The sequence below is a fragment of the Anastrepha ludens genome, chromosome 2 (assembly GCF_028408465.1).
Source record: "Anastrepha ludens isolate Willacy chromosome 2, idAnaLude1.1, whole genome shotgun sequence".
Taxonomy (NCBI): domain Eukaryota; kingdom Metazoa; phylum Arthropoda; class Insecta; order Diptera; family Tephritidae; genus Anastrepha; species Anastrepha ludens.
In genome coordinates this window covers 169,112,882-169,130,909 of record NC_071498.1, presented here as the reverse complement: position 1 = coordinate 169,130,909, position 18,028 = coordinate 169,112,882, and the positions used below count along the sequence as shown (strand labels likewise).

Genomic DNA, 18,028 nt, shown 5'->3' with positions numbered 1-18,028 from the left:
AAGATGCTGCGAATCGAAACGTAACTATGAATGGTGAGCGCTACCGTCAAATGATATCCAACTTTTTTTTGCCCAAAATGCAGGAGCTTGACTTGCATGACATGTGGTTTCAGCAAGACGGTGCCACATGCCACACAGCACGCGTAACAATGGACTTGTTGAGAGTCGAGTTCGGTGAACATTTCATTTTACGTTCGGGACCTGTCAATTGGCCACCCAGATCGTGCGATATAACGCCTTTGGATTATTTTTTGTGGGGCTATGTTAAAGCTCATGTCTATTCGTCTATTCAGACAAGAGAGAATAGACATGAGCTTTAACATAGCCGGCCGAAACATTGGAAAGAGTATGCCAAAATTGGACTAAGCGGATGGACTATTTGAAGCGCAGTCGCGGTCAACACTTGCATGAAATAATATTCAAACATTAAATTATATGGACTGTAATATCGATTTAAATAAAATTTCATGCATTTTTCTGAATTTTACGTGTGTTTTTTTTTTTTAACTTTCCTATAGCTCTTAAAAAATCACCCTTTATTATTTTGCGCTGAGATTCGGTGATCTCACTTTTTTGCTGTTCATTTAAAAAAAAATTGAGCAAAGTTCGCAATAACTGAAGGCACTATGCTGTTAACAGTTTGATTTTTGAAAAAATGTTGCTAGACCAATAAAATTTATACTAACTGTGCCAAAATTTTTTGCTTCGTTATAAGTAGTTTTTTTCGTTTAAATGAATTATAGAGAATATAATAGATAATGTGTTCTTCCATCTGGCGAGGTTTTTTTTCTTTTTTGTGATTAAAAATCACTTCATAAGTGGGCCAAAAATAATGTTAAAGTGGTAGTATCTTGCTGTGCCAATACTTATGTTCAGCACTGTATTAACAGCGGAGTCCTCTCAACGAATTTTCAAGGTGCCACTTGCAATCGTCTGACGCACACGTCTATGCCACAATACGCTTTTATAAATTATTTGCAACGAAATTAATGAAATAATTAAGAAACGTCATTTTATTCGCGGTTTTGTAAACGTAAATTTACGAATATATTTATTTTAGTATTTCTATTTTTTTCACTTTTTTCACTCGATTTTACTGTTTTTCGTTTTTTATATATATTTTGTTCTCTTATTTTTTCGTTCGTATTACACTTTTTTTTTGCTTACAAATAAATGACATTCTCATCATTTTCTTCAATTTTTGCATGCCCGCCTTCTTTTTCTCGCAATATTTTCGTTTTCATTTCCCCACCATGTTTATGCGCTCTTCAATTGATTCTCTTCTCATTTCAATGCTATTTCAAGAAGTAAATATACATACATATCTATATATTCGCGTATCTTTCCAATTATTATTATTGTTTTTTTCTGCATGCTGCACTCTTTTAACACATACATATACATACATACACTTGATAGCAGTAATAGTAGTAATATATGCCTTGGCTTTTTATAATTTTTTCTTTTATTCCTTTTAAATAATTTAAGAGTATTTAATTAAATATTAAGTTAGTATATGACGCACTGGTTGTGAAAAAAAAAAAATTAAAAATAATAAATGTTATTATTACAAAGTGTTAAATAAAGTTTACGTAGTTGTTAGTTTTGCTACTGTTGCTGATGGTCTTCCTGTTTTTGTTTCACTCTTTCCAAAGGGGCAATAAACAAATTTACGGTTGTTTGGTTTTTGTTAACATTACATTGCTATTGTAATTTTTGTTTGTTTCCTTTACACAACTGCACACATTTGTTTGAATTGCTTTGAAATGGCGGCGTGGTGGGCATGTTTTATTATTATTTTTTTTTTTTATGTGTGTGCGTAGGTGTGTAGTTCTAGGTGCCGGTAACGGCGTTGGGTCTGCCGACTTCTTCTGCTAGGCGCTAACGATTTTGTGTTAGAGCAATTTGCAACCTGACAACTACAGTTCGAAAGTACAGATATACAGATAAACGTATTAAAATTTTGATCATCGAATAACAAAAAAAAAAATAGTTATATACGTTCAAGAAATAAAGAAAATGTTTGCATTTTTTTTTTTGTCAAGTTGTACAATGAATTATACACGTCAAAGTGAGAAAGCAAGCGATAGTTGAGTTGAGTCGAGTGCGTTAACGAAGAATGATGCATATGAAAATGGAAATGGGAACGAGCGTAGTTAAAGTTATATTCGAAAGCAGAAAGCGAAAATGCAAATGAAGCAACACAGCGAAAAGTGAACAGATGACACGCAAGAAATGAATGAACCCTGAATGCTGTTAGCCTGGCTGTGAAGTTGTTAAATTTTGTAGGTTGTGCACAGTTGGCACGCACCGCATTGACATTTCTTGTATTTTATGCACGCTTCTTCAAGGGAATCCGTTGCTTTTTCTTTTCTTTTCTGAAGTTTATTTTTTGAAGTTTGCAAATTCAGTGGCAAGTTGCGCATTACCAACACAGCAGCGCATTAACTCGTCGAACAACTCGTCGACATTTGGTTTACTCTGTAAAACGGTTTCGACTTTTAGATTCCACTTCTATTGCTACTGGTCGGTTAATATTGCTTCGACAGTATACATAAATAATCAATATTCAATGGACTTGGGTGCGTACTTCTGTGTTAAAACTATGATTTTTTTTTATTTTTTCAAATTTAAATTTTATGCGTTAATGCCTGTCATGCTCACGCATTCATATTTTATCTCATATGATTGTTGTGTGTTTCATGTATGCGGGTGTATGTATGTGAGTGTGTGTGTGTATAATTCGTTTGTATCGAGTTAGTATACTATTTTCTACATATTTAATTTTCAGTTTTATGTAATTATAATTTTTTCATACGTATTTTTTTATTTTTTAAAAAAATCTTCTCTCAACTTATATTTTTTTGTTTTCTTTTCTTTTTTATATTGTTTTAATGTGTTTTGTTTATTGTTGTTTTTGTTTTTTTTTTGTTTCATTTTTTATTTTTATATTTGCATTATTTTTTATTTATTTTGTGTTTTAGTTTTTAGCTCATTCAATTCATTTAATGATTTGAAGATGTTAGGCTGCAACCTAATTCCCCATCGTTTAGTTGTTTATGTTCTGCAGTCGCTGCTGTAGTTGCTGTTGAGGCTATTGCATGCGCTAGCATTTTTACTCCCCATTAGGACGTTCCATTGACAAGTGTCTCCCGCTTATTGTTCTCCTGCGGCTGCAGCGAGTCCGCATGATTGTTTCTGTTGTTTTTATTGTTGCGTCGTGGTTTCGACTGCTGCTGCGGTTGTTGATGGTGCGGCTGCTGTTGTTGCTGCTGCTGTTGCTGCGACTGCTGTGGCTGTTGTTGTTGTTGCTGCTGTTGCTGCGGTGGTAACTGCTGCTGCTGCTGCTGCTGTTGTAATTGCTGCTGCTGCTGCTGCTGTGGTTTCTCATTGTTACCTTTAATTGCCACATTACTGCCATCTTTGCTGTTCACGCTCTGCTGTTTCGATCGCTCCGACGAGCTGCCGGCACCACCACCGCCACCCCCACTGTTGTTTTTGTTGTTTTCTACATTTTGTGGTTGTTTGATTTGTTGGGATTTGTTATTGGTAACCCCACCATTCGCTACAACAAGAAGAATAGCTAATGAAAGAATTTTGCTTGTGAAACTGCAATTTTTGTATGCCAATGAAAAAATTTACAAAAAGTCAAAAGGGGGTATGACTCAAATGGTTTTTGGAAAATATTTTCATCAAATTTTTATGATGCATATCGGCAACACTTTGTAACTTAAAATTTTTGAAATTTAGAGTAAAAGTTTTAGTTAGGTGGGTAGGTGCAAGGGTTGAAGTACCACTCTGGCATTCCCCAAGTAGCACTAAAGCGCCGTTTGGATACCATTACGAGACCTCCACCAACAGGTTCAAAATTTTGAACTTTTGCGAAATATATTTTCCACAGCCATTTTAAGTATTTCGCCTACACATTTATCGGCATCTCTTTCTTCGTGCTAAAATCAACGCCCCCTTTTAAGAAAATTTAATTTGGCGACATCATACTCACTATTATGAGCAGCGTTGCTGTTCTTTTGCTTTCTGCGCCTTCTTGAACTGCCTTCGTATGACGAGTTGCTTTCAGCTAAAATAAAATTCGGCTTTTAGTTTTTATTCCATTAAACACACAATCAAGAAACTATGTACCTCTCTCGACACTACTCAATTCACGTGTGTCCTCTCGCATATCGTCGTTATGATTGTGATAGTGGTCTCGGCCGAGATCCCTGCCATTTTGCTCTCTGCGTCCTATGCGTTTTCAATGCAAGAATAGTACGAAAAACGAAAAAAACGAACGAAAAGGTAAATTCAAACACTAGTGTTTGAGTTTTTGGCATTTGATATGTTACCATTTTGCTTACCCCCACCACCTCGTCGATCGTTGCCGCCACGATAACCGCCACCACCACCACCGCCGCTGCGGTCATTGTAACGATGATCACCGCGGGAATTGTAGTCATCATCGTCCCGACGACCTGAAAAACGCACGCAAAAGGAAATCAATTACGTTCAATGGCCGTGCTTTGCTAATTTTATTCCATGTCTTGCCTTGATGATAACGCTGATTGCCCCCATTACCGCCGCCTCGTCCTCTACCACGCCCGCGCGGTCCACCACGACCCGAACGCACCGACTCGATATCACTACTGTAACCTCGTTCCGATCGCCGTGTAACAGGAAAATTCTGCATAGAACCCATTGTGGACTCTTGTATTGCGCGCAGTTGTTGATCGATTTCCAATTTTTCCTGACGCAGCAGCTCCACTTCCTACATAAAAAGCATAAGTAAGTATTTCCATTCCATTTTTTGTTGTTTTGTGTTGTTTGCAAACAAACCTTCAAGTGCCCTAAGTGATATTCCAGCAACACTTTGGCATTCGAAATACTTTCAACGGTACCAATGAACACAAATGGTACATGACCATGCTCTCTGGGTATGTTTTGATCCTGTTCGTCATCGCCTGCGATCTGTGCGAATCCCAACGCATGCAATTTTCAAATATTGAACAATTAAACGAAACATATATTTGATATGTATAATATCGCATACCTTAATTCGAAAGACTCCGCTCTTGTCTACGATTTCCTGTATAATTCGACCGTTCTTGCCAATGACCTTACCCACCAACTCTCTAGGAACCTGAAAGAATTCCTCGGCATACTCGAGCATGGCGCGTGCTCGCTGCACAGAATCTTCAGATTCGCCGGTTATTTTGAAGGTGCACGATTTCTCCTCTAACTCAATATTTGTTACACCCTCTAATAGGCGAGCTGCTTGTATATTGGCACCGTGTGAACCTATGGCCAAGCCCATCAAATCTTCGCGCACTTGGAATTCATCGGTATAGCTGAAAGTGGAAAAAAAAATGTTTACTTTAGGAAAAAGAATGTTAGAAAATAAATTTATTTAAAAAAAAAATAATGAATAAATAATTGGCGCGTACACTTCTGTTAGGTCTTTGGCCGAGCTCCTCATCTTATTTGTGGTGTGCGTCTTGATGTTGTTCCACAAATGGAAGCACCTACAATACAGTTCTAAGCCGACTCCGAACGGCAAATGGTTTTTATGAGGAGCTTTTTCATGGCAGAAATACACTCGGAGGATGGCAGTGCCTACCGAGGGGCGGCCGCTATTTAAAAATTGTTTATTTGATATTCATGCACGGAGATTCGAGCCTACGCGCTCCCGAATGGTAGTCACGCACCAACCCATTCGGCTACAGTGGCGAAACTTCAAAACTTCAAACGTCAATTGAATGTTCGTACTCTCTTTTTGGTATTGTCGTGTGGAGTTGACAAGGTTCAAAGACTCGCATTTGTACTCATAACCGACGCATTGTAAACCACGCCATTGAAGGCGTTATAGTACGCAAAGCACTGGAGGCTGTACAATGGACACTGGTACTTAGAGTTGCCTCAGCCTACCGCACCGTCTCAGGCGCAGCAGTTTTTGTGATCAGCGGGGAGATACCTGTCGACCTCCTGACCCGGGAAGCATTGGATGCGTGGGATTTTAGGAAAGAGCCACCACTATCGCCGCGGAACGCGGAGATGCCAAACCATGCAGCGGTGGCAAAGCCGATGGGACACTGAATCGTATGGCAGATGGTCGTCGAAGCCGATTCCTACAATAAGTAAATGAGTTCAAGGGAACTTCGGGGTAAACGGGCTATTTATTGACTCAGTTCCTACTTCTATTTATTCTACTCTATTTTCATATGAATTTCCAATATTGTTAATATATTTAATGTATTGAATAAATAAATATATTACTACTACTACTACAGTTCCTTTCGGGCCACGGGTAAGGTAAGTGACCCTAGGTGCATATACTGCGAAGCACCGAACAATGACGCTGATCCCACGCTTTTTAATTGCGACAGATGGCTGGTGGAAAGAGATGCTCTGAGGAAGCAGATTGGCGACATCGCGCCGCCTAATGAGATCGACAAGATCCTCGAACTCGAGAAATGGTTAAAAGATATGTTGAAGGCATATTACGGAGAAAAAAGATAGACTTCGACGCAGTATAACAAAGGGAAGCCTCGCAGACAGACAGACACAAGAAGACGAACCCATAGCATGAAACTGGCTACAATCATGGTGGACCCAGACATGGGTGAATAGAATTGGTCTATTTCATTGACGTCGTTCTGGGGCCTCCCGAAGTAACGCAGAAAGTAGTACCGGGATGGGAGACTCCCCATAATAGGAGGAAGGATTATTGTAGTGGCCACACCACACGACGCAATAGACGACGGTCGCTGTAAGTGAAAAGGCATTTTGAACACTACCTCACCCACAAAAAAAAAAACCAAAGCCTGTTCCCGGTAGACGGGAGGCAAGATATATCGCGAAATATGGCAGTAAGGTTGAATATCTTAAATAAATGGTCAAACACGGACTACGGTCATGGTAAAGTCCTAGCTGGCATTTCGGAGCTCCCCAAACTGATGGACTATACACTCCCGCCTACAATTGCAATTACACGATTCAAGACCCTTCAGTGTTTTCACCTAAAGGTAACATGGATTCCTGGCCTGTACCCTCTACTAACAGTACCTCAATCAGAGCCAGTTCCCTTATTAAACTTAAGATAGAGCTGGGTTGGACTAAGCTTATGTGCTTTCATCCGGCTGCAAATGACCGAGATGTTTCAATCCAGACTTAGCACACTTATTTCAATTATAACGGGGAACTGCTTAATAGGCAGATGCGCCCAGAGGATGGGTGTGCAAACAAATAGCTTCTGCAGAAGCTGTCTAGATGAGGAAGAGACGATCCCGCAGGTCCTGTGCCATTTTCCTGCTCTATCCAGACCCAGATTTGCCATTTTAGGTGGGCAATTTTTTAATGAATTGAAAGATCTAAGCACTATGGAAATCAAGAGCCTTCTAACATTTTTGAATACAATGGTTTTAGGAGTTATAAGGATAAGTTCCAAGCGGCATCACAATGGGATATGAGCCTGATTGTGTGCCACAGTGGACAACCGCTTCAACCTAACCTAACCTAACCTAACCTACGATTAGTTTAAGTTCTTCCCACTACTTAGAACTTTCCTCGTGATCAGATAAATGCTAATAAATTGATTATCGATCGCAAATTATTACTGTAAATAACATTACCAATAGAAAGACGGGACTATTCATCATAATGCATATTATATCGCTCCAAGTCGGAACATAGAGGGTGGCATGGCAAGCGATATCTATATTTGTGGCATTCTGTGCTTTGGAAAGGATTTAAAATGCATCAACGTCTCCGCTTTCAGCAGAGTAGTGCCATTGGATCTCAATAGTTTCCACGACAATCGGTTTTATGTTACCGGGCGACCTGGATTTAGCTTAGAGTCTCTATGAGGTTTGCCTCATGTTCTTTTGTTCCCTCTACTCATCACAGTACTTCATCCGGAACCCAATTCCCTTATTAACCTCAGCATAGAGCTTGGTTGGATTGAGCGTATGTGGCTTTCTTCTGGCTGCAGTTGGCCAAAAATGTTTTAACCTTCTCTGCGCTATAGCGCTAAGAGAATGTACATTGGAGTCTCCTGAGATTGATCGCAGAAACGACAAGAGTTAGTAGGCCATATCCCGGTTATGTGGCCAGTGAGAATGCCCGTGAGCATTCTCAGTTTATCCTTGGCGAGAGTTAACGAGTTTTTTAAACCTCTTTCGGTTGTACCCTCCCAGTAAGGATTTTACCTGGCGTAGCCTCTTCACTCCTAAGCTTCTCCTTGATGATGTGTTGTCCCGTAGCAAGGAAGGGCGAGGCAAATGCCTCTCTCGCTAATGCGTCCGCTATTTCGTTCCCAGTTATACCCCTGCGTCCTGGGACCCAAATTAGCCGTATGCGATTGTGCGTTCCTAGTAGTTTCAATGTCTCAGCACACTCAAGAAACAGTGAGGACTTGATCTGACAAGACAAAAGGGCCTGAATGCCACCTAACTGTAGCTCAAAATGGCAATTTGCTGATACCTGGAATTTCTGTCTAAATTTATCGCTGCACATAGTCGGCCTATGGTTCTTGAGCCTGTGCTTTCTAGGGTCATCGAGCCATCATTTCCTCGCATTTTATTAAAATTTGATGTATTGGTGTCTATGAATTCTTATGGTGGCATTTCCTCCTCTCTCTTTCTCTTTCGAAACTTACAATGCCTGCCTTCTAATTCAATCGGAAGTTCTCAAAAAGTAAGAAATCTCATAATTAACGCATAAATTACTAATAATATAGAGTTATTTATGAACATCGATCTCACTTTTATTATTTCTACTCCCCTCCATATTTCTATATCCGTTTCTTCATATCTTCCTATGCATTCTCATACCTATTATAGCTCTCTCTTTTCTTACTGTTAGTACAAAAAACTTCTAAATGTCATTACAAAAAAAAAAAAAAAAAAAAACAAATAATAATAATTGGCGCGTACACTTCTGTTAGGTGTTTGGCCGAGCTCCTCTTCCTATTTGTGGTGTGCGTCTTGATATTATTCCACATATGGTGGGACCTACAGCTTTAAGCCGACTCCGAACGGCAAATGGTTTTTATGAGAAGCTTTTTCATGGCTGAAATGCACGCGGAGGTTTGCCATTGCCTGCTTTTAGAAAAAAACTTTTTCTTCATTTTGGTGTTTCACGAAGATTCGAAGCCGAACGGTAGTCACGCACCAACCCATTCGGCTACGGCGGCCGCACAATCTCATTATACCAAACTAATTTCTTAAACACATTTTGAAATCGATTGCTATCGCTCCGGATAACAAAACATAGGTCACGGCCTTTTCATAAAAATTTCACATAATCAATCAGCATATAAACTCACCCACGGTTAAGCAGTTTAGTCGACTCCAGCTGGCGCGCAGCTTCCTCGGTTCGTTTCAGCAGCATAACCTTTTAATAAATAATAAATAAAAATATTTCAATAGGTTTTCTTCTTATTTCGACCGGCAAAAAATAATCCAATTGCAAACCTTCTGTGCTAAATTGCGAAAATGCATATCTTTCAACATGCTGGCTCGTTTCTGAGTGTATTCCCATTTTGAAATCACAATCAGACTATCCAAGTCACGATTGTATACGCACACTCCGGCACCTATTGTACGCTGAAATTCCTTATGAATACCATCCTTTTGCGCTCTGCATAAATGTGATTAGAAGAAATACCAAAAAACCAATTATGTTTAATTATTTGGGAAACTTTGAGAAAACATGAACGATAACAACAGCAACAATAACTCACTCCTGTCGCAATTCCTCGGGTACGGGTATTGAGAACTGATAGAATGACTTGGACGTCAATGGCGGATTTTGATTTTTAAGGCGTAAACGCTTAAGTTCGCAGATTTCGGTGTACGGTGTTTCGAAGCCAATATACGCAACAGCGCAGATCTCAGCCTTTATCATTTTTATGGAAGCAATCCACCAGCCACAGGACTCGCGCTCCGTCGAACGGGTAAACACTTCCACTTCCATGCCTTCCTCAAAGGTGGGCGGATTCTCGTTCTCTTCTGGCGGGAAGCGCACATTTGAGAAAGGATATTTTTGTACCTCGGGACAGCTGTATATTTATGCCCAAATGATAATCACACAGCAAAAGCATAGAATGAAACAAATAAGTGAATTAGCAAATTCGTTTAATCAAAATAAGCAAACTTAAGACTGTTAAGTGACAGCCAAAGGCAATTAGAGGGCTTTCTTCTTAGAGGGCTGATTTTCGAATGGAATAAATGACGAAAATGAATCAGAAGGCGGCATATTGGCGGCTGCATGCACGCACAAGACGTTGTGGTGACATTTTTCAAAACAACAACAACAACAACTAACACCCGCAAAGTTTATATGCTTCTTTAGCACGTCCAAGCAATTTGCGTCCAAATGAATTATAAGTTTTTGACAGGTGTTTGTATCATTTCGAAATTAATATACATTCAATAGTTGCCATTTTGCGCGGGCAGCGCAGCATCACAACTGTAGTGGACAACAAGTGCTACCAATGAAAGCTGCAAACAGCATCGCGAACATTGAATTGTTAGAATGTTAGAAGAAGAAATAGCGTGCAAGAGGCGGAAGAAATGTCACTTGAGCGACTCTTGGCCGGATGCCAACGAAAATGATCGCATGCTGCTATGCTCCGAGGCCAACAGCACAAAATGGGCAAGCAGCATGCACGCCGCCCGTTAACTAGCTGAGGGAGGAGAGTGCGGACCTTCTTCTTTGCGCGCAACAGCAGCGACGCAAAATTTCATCCGGAAATATTTAATTATTCATATATTGAGCACAATTTCTTCGCAGCTGAGGAGGTAATTTTTAAAAATAAAAACTTCATACAAACGCATTGTCAAATTGGGTCAAGTGGTAGACCCTCCAATGCGTCATTAACTTTCGGTGATCGGCAGCAATCACAAAAACAACATTTAACAGGATGTATTTTTAAACGCAGTTCTGCGACAATTAATAGATCGAAGGAAGTCACACGCATTGAGCTATGAAAAGAAACGTTACAACTTTACTACTTAACAGCTTCGCTGCGCTTTTTGTTTCCAAAACTGAAGATAATCTAGAAAAACACGCGACAACCGAGAAGAAGCGCGCCTATTTGCAACTAAAAATAAAATATCTATTCTTGTCCGTACGCCACATTCTGACACGTTTCGATGCAATATGCTGATATATGCGAAGACAGTGCTTTATTGTCGAAATAGACGTGCGATCTAATTTAATGGATGCATTTGTCGGCCCATCGCACTGCTTGCGGTGATTTGGACAAAAAATCAAAATAACGCGCTTTTCCACCTCTATTATGTTTATGTTATGTTCGCTAATAATTTATAATTATATTTATTTTTTTTTTTTTTACTATATAAAAAATATTTTTAGATATATTTTTTTTTCAAAAACTTACCCATCAACTTCTACAAACACGCCATCGTCGCACACTGCAGTCACCATACCCTAAAATGAAAACACATGTAAAATATGACTTTGGCACTGGAAGATAGACTATGAAATATCATTTCGTAAAAGAATAAAAATTGTGTAAAAAGCTTTTTCTGTAAACGATTGGAGAGACAAATGGGTTGCCTTAACAAAAACAATTGAGGTGTAACCATCCATGCAGTTTGTCCGAATGTAACAAAGCCCGTCAGTCATTTCTTTAGCATAAAAGAGGCTTGTTGTTGTAGCAGCATGTACGTGGAGCGCTGCTGGGCATATGTATAGTAAATCCGGGTCGTTCCGGTATTGCAGAACCGACTGTGGGGCGAACGGCTCATAAAACTCAGCGTGACATCATCATCATCGACGTAATTCATCGTTGTTAATGCGCCAATGCCCATAAATCTTTCGCAGCATATTTCTCTCAACTTCAAGAGGCACTTCATAGGATGTAATCAAAGTACATATGGTTTTGATCCTGAAGAGAACACGCATGTTGCCTAATATTAAAAATTGTACGAGTTTAGAAGTTTGGCGGCCGCACTAGCCGAATAGACTGGTGCGTGACTACCACCCGGCAGTACGAGGGTTCGAGTCTTCGTGCATGGATTAGCAAAATGATAGCAAACGTTTTTTCTAATAGCGGTCCCCCTTCGGCAGACAATGGCAAACCCCTGAGTGTGTTTCTGCACAAGCTCCTCTTAAAAAATATGTGCCGTTCGGAGTCCACTTAAACACACGACAAATAGGAGGAGCTTGGCCAAACACCACGCGCTAATAATTTTTTTTTTTTTTTTGTAAGTTTGGAAAACCCCGGAAACGTCGTCCAGTTATAAATTACGCTCTCCCGCTTTTAATGGTATTAAGGTTTCAAGGATTGGTAGTCAGAAACCAAATAAAAAATTTTGGGCAACCGTTGAGAACGAACCCTCCCATGACAGTATTTAGACAGTCAATAAACGACAATCACCGGGAGACCGTCACCACCTTCTTAAACTCCCGTCCTGTGAATGCCGTAATCGGAGTCCAACCACCACCTACAGCAGATGAAGAGCTCCAGCTCCACGTATCGACCCCGACATACCAAACATATGTCCGGCATGTGAAGGCAATCCGCAGGACACTAGCCACCTTTTCACATGCCCCCTAAAACACCCCCATCTAACACCTCTCTTCCTCTGGACCCATCCCATCGAAACAGCATGACGAAGATAACCGGTGATATGCCCGACACTGGCGGAGCTACTATTACTGTTAACAAACAAACAAACACTCCCATGTCAGGTGCGGTGCACTAGGCAGGCTAGTTTCTTGGAGCGGCACCCCATGGTTGCGAAAAACTCAAGTCATTCTGGTAACGTAGAACCGGCTATCATAGGAATGAATGTTCCGAAGAGATCCAGGACAAAACGAACCTATAACTACTGGACCGGACAGTATATAAACATACGCTAAATGACATTCAACGGGAGACACCACATTCCTAAACTCTCGACCACTGAATGCCGTCATCGGAGTCCAACCACCACCTATTCAGCAAGAGATCCGCGTAACTTTGGCACAATTGTGTTCTGGATACTGGAGCAGACTAAACTCCTATCTATCCACAATCGACCCCCGATATACCCAGCATGTGAAGCCGCCCCGCACGATTCTAACCCATTTTTCACATTCCCATCAAACCCACTTATCTAACACCCCTCTCCGTTTGGACCTAACCTGACGAAACAGCAAGTTTCCTGGGCTCACCGTTATACCGTTAGATGAGTTAGACGAAGACGATCGGTAATTTACATCGCACTGACAGGGTTTAGTGTACTGTTATAACAACAACACTCGCATGTAAGGCTCGCTGCACTGGATATGGCTAGTTTACTGAACTATACTGCGCCTGTCTGGTCGTCTGAAACTAGTGACTCGTAGTGGATTAAGCTTCAGATCAGTCAAAATACTGCAACCAGGGCAGCCACGAGTTGTTTGGTAAGCTGCTACAACAACAACACTCGCATATCAGGTATCTAAATTTGATACTAACAGTCAAGTTTGACTTTCATACACTAACAAATTTGTATTGTACAACTCAAACTAATCATTGTTGCAACATAAAACACTTTCAAAGATAATTCAAACGGAAAACATTCCAGATAGCTAAAAAGGTGTTGTTTCGGCGGAAACATATCATTTTTAGCCATTCACCATCATCTATAGCACTATAGTCTTGTGCAGGCCATCTCTTCCACAACTACGGTTCTCCACTCCGATCAAAGTTGTTGTTGTTGTAGCAGCATAAACATTCCCCATACTTACATACGGGGAATGCTGGTGGAGTGGCAATCCTTGGCCGGATATAAATCCGGGTCGTTTCGGTAACAGAGAACCGACTGCCGTGGGAGCTCCGATCGATCTTCTGCTACGCCTTTCCAGTTTGCGATCCCCATTTTCCGCAAGTCGGCTGTGACCTAATCAATGCAGCGTTTGTTTGGTCTACCTCGGCCTCACCGTCCAACCACTTGCCTATGGAACGCTGTACTGACAACTCTCTATTTGGGCATTCGGTAAATGTACCCCAGCCATCTGATTCCTTGACTTTTTATAAAGCGTATTGCGTTTCCATTATGAATCAATGCATCGAGTTCGTGATTGTATCTTATCCGATATGTATACTTTAGCCATTAAAGCTTTTAATTCTACAAGAAACAAATCTATAAAATCTCTAATAATCCCATTAGTGGCTTGGATGAATGTCCAGATAAGTATCAGTTAATTGAAGCAAAATTTTTAAGTATTATTATTGATAGCTTCGTCTTCCTTCATGAATGCATGAATAACGAATCAGCTATTAAATTAGATAATCGTTTAGAGGGACACTTAGCCTTCCTGTAACCATAAAAAATCTTCTAACTCTCCCACGACAGAATCCTGTAGCAACAATATCTTATATTTATTTCCCATATCGCAGAGTTTAATTACAAAAATTGTTGAACGATCGTCAACTAAAACAGGAACTCTTTAGGCAAGCACTTTTCTCTTTTGAACTAACGAGTACATCAGTTGATATGCAAAATAACGCTTTATAAACACAAATAAACACTTCTTGACGGTTCGCCAACGTTGCATTTGTAACTCCCAACCACATATTAAGTTGCATTCTTATATAGACATTATGACATATTCAACTACTAAGGTAAATAAATAATCATAAAGTTTGCATTTAAATTGGTGAAACCCCCGATTTTTGATATTATTGTTTTGTGCTTCGCTGCTTCATTTAGTTAACTTTTATCAATAGAAAAGCCGCAAATAGTCATTTTTATAGTTATTTGTGTACTTTAGTGCTCGCTTCAACCGAAACGGAACAACAAAAACGGTAATGCATTTCTCATCGGCATCGCATCACCAAACAAAAGTCACAACAATCGCACAAACAACAAAACACTGGAAGGAGGAAGAAGCAGAATGTGTAAAAAATAAGCTCTGATGCAGCAGCAGCACCAGCACCAGCAGCAACGTAGTCAAAATCTTGGCGGCAGCGACATTCGCAGCCGGCACATTTTTAGATTCACACTCGCACTGGCGAAAACAGATACAATGATAAATTCAACGAGTATACACGAGGAGGAAAATGAACGAGAACAATGGATGAAAGAAAAAATTCTACGCAACGCTCAAGCAAGCAACAACAACATCAACATCGAACAAATGTGTTCTTTCACGCTAGAAGCAGCGCCACCGTCAGCAGTTTACGTAGACCCAGACGCGCCGCAAAAAGGCGGCGAAGCAGCTACACAAAACGAATGCTCAAGAACTAGTATGGCAAACGAGTCGAGTAGTAGAATGACATAAATGACAACTTACTACGACGAGAACCATGACAAACGCAGAAGAGATGGAAATTGAAAATATAATTGTGCGAAAGTTCAAATAGGAAGGAAACTTAAGCCATGCCAGTTAATGTTATAAATGAAAGATGTCTTTAAATGCAAATATCAATAGCTCCACAAATGCACTAAGAGACTGGAAGGGGGTAATTGTCTGTCGTTCGCAGACAATAAATCTGACCATGATGAAAATGATGAGGTGTACAAAGAAAACCGAATAAAAAAAAAACTACGGATGTGAAGTTATTACGCCCGCGCGTAGACGGAGGTAAAGACAGAATGTGTCCTCTCAGAATAGTTTAGTGCTAGCTAAACACCCAATTAAACAGTTTAAAAAATTGATCGCAGTTAAACTGGTACTAAAAAAATGGGCATAAATCAACTGCCAGCAATGCCGGCTTACAACATTTCTGCACAAAATGTTAGTGTGTTAACTAAAAGTTCCATAAACAATAGCAAAAAACCACGACGTCAACGCTGATAAAGATGATGACATGATGCTAGAGCGAAATCAAGTGGCGAAATCACATTCAATGCTATATTCGCCCACAATTTCCAACTCACTCCGCAATGTTCCCATGACTGAATATGCGCTGCTTATTTGCCTGATTTACTCACGGCGCGTGGTTAAGAGCCCATCAAATAAATTTTCATATACCAGTAATATTTTGCGAATGTACCGTTAGATTTTAAGACATGCATGTACCACCCACAATATTACATGAGTTAATTAAAAATCATCTTACCTTATAATAGGCGCCATTGTCGAGCCTCACTTCGACCATTAAATCGTCCATTTTGCTACCGTATTCCTTGCCTTTCAAGCTTTAATGTAATGCAATTTTGTGAATTGCGACCAAAAATTAAATTGATGAATGAAGTTTCAAGGATGTACGTTATGTGAATGATGTACGAGGTGAACAGTCCAAATTAGGCAAATAGAAGTTTTAAGCGTAGCTCTCCTTCCCTGATTATATCCTCCTACTATTGTGGTGGAGCGCTATTAACTTGCGCACCTCCTCCTGGCTTGGCTTATATCAACTTGCTTCAGTCTTTCGATTTTCTGCTTTTATACTCTTCTTCTCTTCCACTTAATTATAAACACTCAGCTCCTTGTTTTCCGTATAGTTTTATCCTTCTTCCTGTAATTATTTTCAATCTTTTCGTTGCTTGCCGCTCCTGCAGAAAAATTTCCCAGCACAAAATACAAATAGAAAACATTATTTAAACAAAATCAAATTTCAAATCGATTATAGTTAAATTCCATTCAATGTGATGATAAACCTGGCAAATGTTTGAAAATTGTTGACAAATATATTTTTCTAATTATTTTCCATCAATTACAAAAACATATTTTTATTTATTACTATTTTACTGAATTCATATTTTTAAGTGTTCACTTTTAGCCAAAACATGAATTTCCTTTCCTTTGCATATTACATACAGTAGACAGAAAACTTTTCCACCTCCGACTGAGGCTGCGCGGTTAACGTCGCTGTCGGCAGTGACTGCCGCAATCACAAACGTCACCGTCGCAGCAACCGCTGACAACTGTGAAGCAGAGCCCCAGCAATCGTATTCAAATTAAAAAAAGTCTACTTATTCGGCACGGTTTTGCACATTCCGCAATCCCAGCACCCACATTTCAAACCAAATTAATTGCCGTTTTGCATTGTCTAAATTTTTCACAGAAACCTATACAAATTTTCACCCGAATTTTCTTGAAAAATTTTCACGCCGAGCCTTTGCCTTTATTCTTCCGTTCGCTTCTTCTTTCACGCACACTTCCTTGCCGCTGTGCGAATTTTCTACCAATTAGTTTTTACACACATTCTATAACAATTTTAACGCACCTTTACCGTTTTCCGACGTTAATTAATCAATTTCTTCTATTTTTACTATTTTTTGTTTTTAATTTATTGAATTTTACTGCAAGTTCATAAATTTTCGTTAGATCTTTTCTATACGTCGAGCGACGACCAACGGCGAATGAACAGACAAAGGGGAGACGACAAAAAAATGTGCCTTTTTAATCCGCGGCGAATAGATGCACTATGAAACCCTGTAGCAGCGAACTCAAGAAAGCAGTAGAACATGCAATGAATTTTGCTAATCTCTTTTCAACTGATTTTCCGATTCTCCGATTTTGCTAGTGGCAGAACTACTAAATCAAGAGTTTCGAACTTGAACAAACATCATACAAAAGTATTTACAACTAAATTTTTTTATTTCTTAGCTTCAACAGTACATTTAGTAGGCTTAGTTCAGTAAAATATATTTTAATAGGAATGCATTATCTAGTCATGCACGTACATATATGGATTTGGTCGAGCACTACATAGACTTTATGAACGACAGAAACTATTTTACTCAAACTTCCTGCGTTGTTTACAGATGTCGATTCTTTGAAGAAATATAGTAACATAGACATAAATTGGACTCAAATGTTTCGATTATTTTTTTGATTCCGGGCTCTGTTGAACGATCAGAGAATGTAAATTCACGATTCACGAACGTGCGATTATAACGGCCGAAAAGAATAGGAAAGAAAGTTTTGCAATATGTAATTTTCACAGTTCCACTAATTTCCTAGTAGATTTTAATTATTTTTGTGAGGCTTTCTGCTAAGATTAGTAAATTTTAGATTTTCTAGTCAACATCTTTCAAAAAAAAAAAAAACTATCGAGCTGTGACAGCTGTCAACTTGAACTTGAGGGGCCCTG

The 18,028-nt window shown here is 39.6% G+C and overlaps 1 protein-coding gene across 5 annotated transcripts; it reads right to left on the bottom strand.

Moving 5' to 3' along the window:
* Positions 1–1,442: 1,442 nt before the first annotated feature.
* LOC128855826 (fragile X messenger ribonucleoprotein 1 homolog) lies at positions 1,443–17,319 on the bottom strand. 5 transcript variants are annotated; one of them, XM_054091026.1, is made up of 13 exons: positions 17,159–17,319; positions 16,052–16,484; positions 11,396–11,445; positions 9,734–10,051; positions 9,465–9,630; positions 9,317–9,384; positions 5,045–5,342; positions 4,831–4,980; positions 4,543–4,762; positions 4,344–4,469; positions 4,141–4,242; positions 4,004–4,078; positions 1,443–3,583 (listed from the first exon to the last, which is right to left on the bottom strand). In XM_054091026.1, the coding sequence occupies exons 2-13, from the start codon at positions 16,100–16,102 to the stop codon at positions 3,126–3,128; spliced, it is 2,082 nt and encodes a 693-aa protein (XP_053947001.1). In that variant the 5' UTR covers positions 16,103–16,484; positions 17,159–17,319; the 3' UTR covers positions 1,443–3,125. The 5 variants fall into 5 exon arrangements, with proteins under 5 accessions (XP_053947001.1, XP_053947002.1, XP_053947004.1 ...); XM_054091027.1 differs by having other exon boundaries at positions 4,356–4,469; XM_054091029.1 differs by having other exon boundaries at positions 1,443–3,565; positions 17,159–17,318.
* Between the last annotated feature and the right edge of the window lie 709 nt (positions 17,320–18,028).

Bases quoted from the DNA above. Each gene is read 5' to 3' on its own strand.
- LOC128855826 (XM_054091026.1), bottom strand. From the start codon at position 16,102: ATGGACGATTTAATGGTCGAAGTGAGGCTCGACAATGGCGCCTATTAT. The intron at 9,631-9,733 runs GTGAGTTATTGT...ACATTTATGCAG, and splicing joins CCCGAGGAATTGCGACAGGA to AGCGCAAAAGGATGGTATTC. The intron at 4,981-5,044 runs GTATGCGATATT...TGAAAATTGCAT, and splicing joins GCGGAGTCTTTCGAATTAAG to GCGTTGGGATTCGCACAGAT.